Source organism: Rhincodon typus, chromosome 5 (genome assembly GCF_021869965.1).
Source record: "Rhincodon typus isolate 14 chromosome 5, sRhiTyp1.1, whole genome shotgun sequence".
NCBI classification, from domain to species: domain Eukaryota; kingdom Metazoa; phylum Chordata; class Chondrichthyes; order Orectolobiformes; family Rhincodontidae; genus Rhincodon; species Rhincodon typus.
The window spans coordinates 50,244,584-50,249,503 of NC_063336.1; the positions used below are offsets into that span (position 1 = coordinate 50,244,584).

General features: G+C 38.6%; 1 protein-coding gene across 2 annotated transcripts in view; it reads right to left on the reverse strand.

Annotated features, from left to right (window-relative positions):
• The window catches only part of scara5 (scavenger receptor class A, member 5 (putative)), an 84,133-nt gene that overhangs the window by 58,391 nt on the left and 20,822 nt on the right, over positions 1 to 4,920 (reverse strand). For both annotated transcript variants that reach the window (XM_048596767.1, XM_048596766.1), the window contains exon 3: positions 1,256 to 1,387. In XM_048596767.1, coding sequence (XP_048452724.1) covers positions 1,256 to 1,387 — 132 coding nt within the window. The remainder of the gene's footprint in view (positions 1 to 1,255; positions 1,388 to 4,920) is intronic.

The following is a 4,920-nucleotide window of genomic DNA, read 5'->3' on the forward strand; positions in this document are numbered from 1 at the left end:
GCGAACCGAGCGTAGGTGTTCTGCAAAGCGGTCCCCGAGCCTCCGCTTGGTTTCCCCGATGTAGAGGTAGCCACACCGGGTACAGCGGATGCAGTATACCACATTGGCAGATGTGCAGGTGAACATCTGCTTGATGTGGAAAGTCTTCTTGGGGCCTGGGATGGGGGTGAGGGAGGAGGTATGGGGGCAGGTGTAGCACTTCCTGCGGTTGCAGGGAAAAGTGCCGGGTGTGGTGGAGCTGGAGGGGAGTGTGGAGCGGACAAGGAAGTCACGGAGAGAGTTGTCCCTCCGGAAAGCAGATAAGGGTGGGGAGGGAAAGATGTCTTTGGTGGTGGGGTTGGATTGCAGATGGCGGAAGTGTCAGAGGATGATGCGTTGGATCCGGAGGTTGGTGGGGTGGTACGTGAGGACGAGGGGGATTCTTTTTTGGTTTTTATTGCGTGGACGGGGTGTGAGGGATGAGGTGCGGGAGATGTGGGAGACACGGTTGAGGGCGTTCTCGACCACCGAGGAGGGGAAGTTACGGTCCTTGAAAAACGAGGACAACTGAGATGTACGGGAGTGGAATGCCTCATCCTGGGAGCAGATGCGGCGGAGGCGAAGGAATTGGGAATAGGGGATAGCATTTTATATTTTATTATATTTTTATATATTTTATATTATATATTATATATATTTATATTTATATATTTATATATATATTTATATATAAATATTTATATTATATATTTTAACTTGCTTTCATTTGGATCACTTCACATTTCTAATCTGTACACTTGTGTGTAGCATTATTATTTCTTCTCACATTTTGTTATTAATAAATTCACTTTTTAGTTAACTCGGGAAAGTTTGGCTAAATTGGCTCCTTTTGAAACATAAATTAATTTTGGTCTAGGAGAAAGGTATCCACAAGGGAGAGGATTTATTGTGAATTAACCTTTTTGTGACCTGTAGAGGCAACAGCTGAATAAAAAAGTGGAGTAAATTCATTCCTTATCTCCTGGGAAATTGACAATTTTGAGTATTCCTTTTGGTTCCATTTTAACTTAGGAAACCTTGCCCAGGACCCAGCCATAATGATAGACATGAGAATTAGTTTAAAAATGACCTTTCTGCATCATCTAAGCAACTCAAATGAATAAGCGAGGAAAACATCTGGCTTATGGCTGAGCTGAGATTTTAACAATGCTTGTTTATATTACCTGCCACTTATGGCAACAGGGAAAAACTGCCCTGTGAAAACAGGATGTGTTACCTGCAACAATGATAATTCCAATACAAATGACGAAAACAAGGAGATACAGGACTACTATCGCACACTTCATCCCTGCCATTGAATTCCAGTGGTTGCAAAAGTCGCTTGCTGTCCCTCGCTTTCCAGCTGGTCCTTAATAAAATGAAATAAACAGTCAATAGTTGTTCTTTTTTGACTAGCCACAACTATTACGTATTGATACATTACCAAAAGTACTGCACAAATCCTGTTAGCAGTGTGAAATTATCAACTTAAAAATCCCTTTAATGTCACCATTATGGAATGAATCTTAAACATGTAAATTTTACTTCCAATTTCTAAAGCCTCCTTATTTGTCCAATTCATGGCAGTACATTTATGTCTGTAAGTGTCCAGGGGTGTAACTGCAATGCATTGTGAAGGAAAATGTATATTTATATTTTATAAAGTTTGCTTTAGCAATAGGTCCAACAAATTGAAGATTTTAATGTAAAAATATGTTTTGTGTCAATGTTTGCAAAATTAGTCACTACAAGGGGTAAACTCTAAGCAGAGGTTTCTCTATTTTCACCCCGTATCATTTCGGAAGACTATTGGAAACTCTGGAGCAACAATGAAAACATCTGTTTGTGCCATTTTATTCTGCTGATCTTGCACCAAAGGTTTTCCAGATGACCTTGCACAAACAAGTGGTGAATGTGGCATATTGGATATTCACATAATTGTGCAGTCTGAGAAACACCATTGGTTAAGAATTGGTTAACCACATATCCAAGTGTTTAAAACAGTGCGCATTCACATTCAGTGTGTGCTTCTGTGTATTTTCTCGAAATCAATCATAAACAATTAGAAAAATAATATAATGCCAGTTATGTTCTAAACCCTAATTTGGATTCCCCAAATGAAGTTAGATAGAAGGAAATATTTATATTGTGTTTTTCTCAAGTTCTCTCAAATATTTTATATCCAATGTGGTTTGCCCTCTGTTATATGGATATAAATAGACAGAGACCAGGACTACACTATAAAACTGCTGTAGAGACAGTTTACACTGGGGACAGTTTGGTCTTGACAATTGAAATTTTTGTCTTTGCACTAAAACATTAATTATCCAATAATCTGTATTAAGGTGCATTAAATAATGTGGAAAAGGATAGTCTAGTATCGAAAAATGGAATTGTCAGAAAGATAACTTTAAGTGGCTTTGAATTGAGAGTGGACTGCATCAGATATCATATAGAATTAGATAGAATTTACCACCCAACTGGTTTATACCAATATTTATGTTTCACATGAACCTCCTTCCATCATTTGAATTTAACTTTATCAGTATAACATTCTCTTTCTTTCTCCTCATTTGTTTTTCTAGCTTCACAATTAATATACCTATCCTATTCACTTCAATTACTCAGATTAGCAATTGTGGGGGAATGGTATTTCTTAAGGGCCAATGCTGGCATACTGATCACCATATTCATGAACCATTTGGGCTTAGGAATTGGAAGTACAATTTTGAGTTGAAGATGACATCAATTGGGCTGTACAGTTATTGCAAAGGAGGACTGTGATGAAATACAGGAAAACACGAATAAACTTGCAGTAAGGTCAAATAATTCACAAATGAACTTCAATGTTGATAGAGCGAAGTATTGTATTTTGATAGGAAGGATGAGGAGGCACATGTTCCTCATGGAACAAGAGTTAAATTTTTGGTGGTCTCCCTGAAGACAGTAATGTTGCCAAGGGGCCTTGAAAATACCAGCATTGAATGGCATTTTGATTTTAAGGCACGAATCTCAGTATCCCTGCAGTTTAGGCCAGTGAAGATCGAGCAAAAGCTCCTTTAGATTTTAGTGAAGGGACAGGACAGAATAGTTAAAAGGGAGAGCAGGTTTTAGAACCTTTCAGATTGAGAATCATGTAGGTGAGGCAAGTACACAGTGAGAAGTGTGTGCTAGCATTGCACCAGCCTCATATGGGATTCAGCAGGGCAGATAGGAACTGGACACATGAACAAGAATGGAATAGGCAGATATGTTGATGGGATTAGATGAGGAGAAATCTCAACTGGAGTACTGTAAAAGGATACAATGATCTGAACAAGTTTATGCTGAGGTTTGACTTGCATAGCACCCAATATCATGTTGTTATGGAATTGTGAGGAGAATAGTTTGGAATCTGGATGGAGTAAGGCCTAAGAGTTTTCCTCATGTTCTCTGTAAATGATATCTATCACATATCTTGTAACTTCTAAGCAGTTGTGAAATACAATAAATTACATGTTGTTGAAGATGAATGCCTCTTCTTGTTAGTGTCAGGGATATTAATTTAGTCACACACCGGAGCTTCAGACTTCAAGGTAAAGAGGCCTTATTCGTGATATCACGGGGAGCCAATGCTGACAAAGGGTCAGATCCATAGTCTCCGCAGATTACAGAAATATAGTAGTTTTTATACAGGAAGAGGCGACTTACAAACACACGAGCAAGCACGTACACACATTACCACATCCCCTCAAGGTCGGCCACCTCTCATGATTTCACAACTTGTAGTTGCTGACTTGTTATTGTTAAGTGGAACTAACTTAGTTAAGGGGCAACATTGCACAATATGATCTAATGTTTCCTGCAGTGTCTTGCAACAATTTGTCATGTATATCTTACTGGACCTATTTTCCCATCATTCCATCCTCTAATTCTAAACTTTAGCTACATTCTCTCTTTATGCTTTAATTATTCTTCCACAGTTAGACTGCCAAGTAGTTTTTCTTTACGACACTAGATCGACTAAGCACTGTACACGCCTGCCAGGAAAGAGGATGGTGGCAGTAAACGTATGTCGTTCATACACGTTGAGCAGGAGTGAGGATTCATCCTATAACATGGTGGCGAATGGTGCCACTGACTCCGTTTAGCTCCCTCCCTGGCAGAGGTGGAGATGAGAAGATTTCTTCAGACACAGCTTTACTAAGGCTGTTTATGCAGACAATGAGCTGCCAAATCTATATTTAGTTAAGGGTATAGTTGATATATGAGAGCTCACTAAGCATCAGATACTTTCGAAGAAGTAGTGAAAGCCTTTGACAATTACTTCAACCTCAGAATAAATAGACTTCTTGAAAGAACAAGATTTAACAAAAGAATTCAGCATCCAGGACAATCCAATTCTAATTCCATTAATAATCTCTACAGATTAGTGTAAAAATGTGGTTATGGAAGTTTAAAGTCACGGTTCAAAAGGACTGAATTGTTTTAGGAACTGTTTATAGGTATTTATCCAAACTATTACAGTAAAAAGAAGATCTGATTTCAGAGAAAGCCATTCAGACTGTGAGTGAAGCAGACATCCAGCATCAGCAGCACAGATTAGTTTTAAGAGAACATTGTTAACTTTATCACAGGAGATCACCAGAATCCATTCAGTTCTTGAGGTATAAAACTCCTAAAGATATAATTGAGAAATAAGTGCAGTGAGTAGGACAAACACCAGATTGGATCCAGACTGGCAGGCAGGAAATATAGACACTAAAGATGGGAGAGAGGCAGCAAAATGCAATCTATAGGCCAGTTAGCATGACATGTGGGAACGTGTTAGATTCAATCAGTAAAGAGATTATACTTGTGTATTTTTAACAAAATTCAAGGTAATCAGGATGAGTCATATTTAGCTATTTATTCAGAGATAGT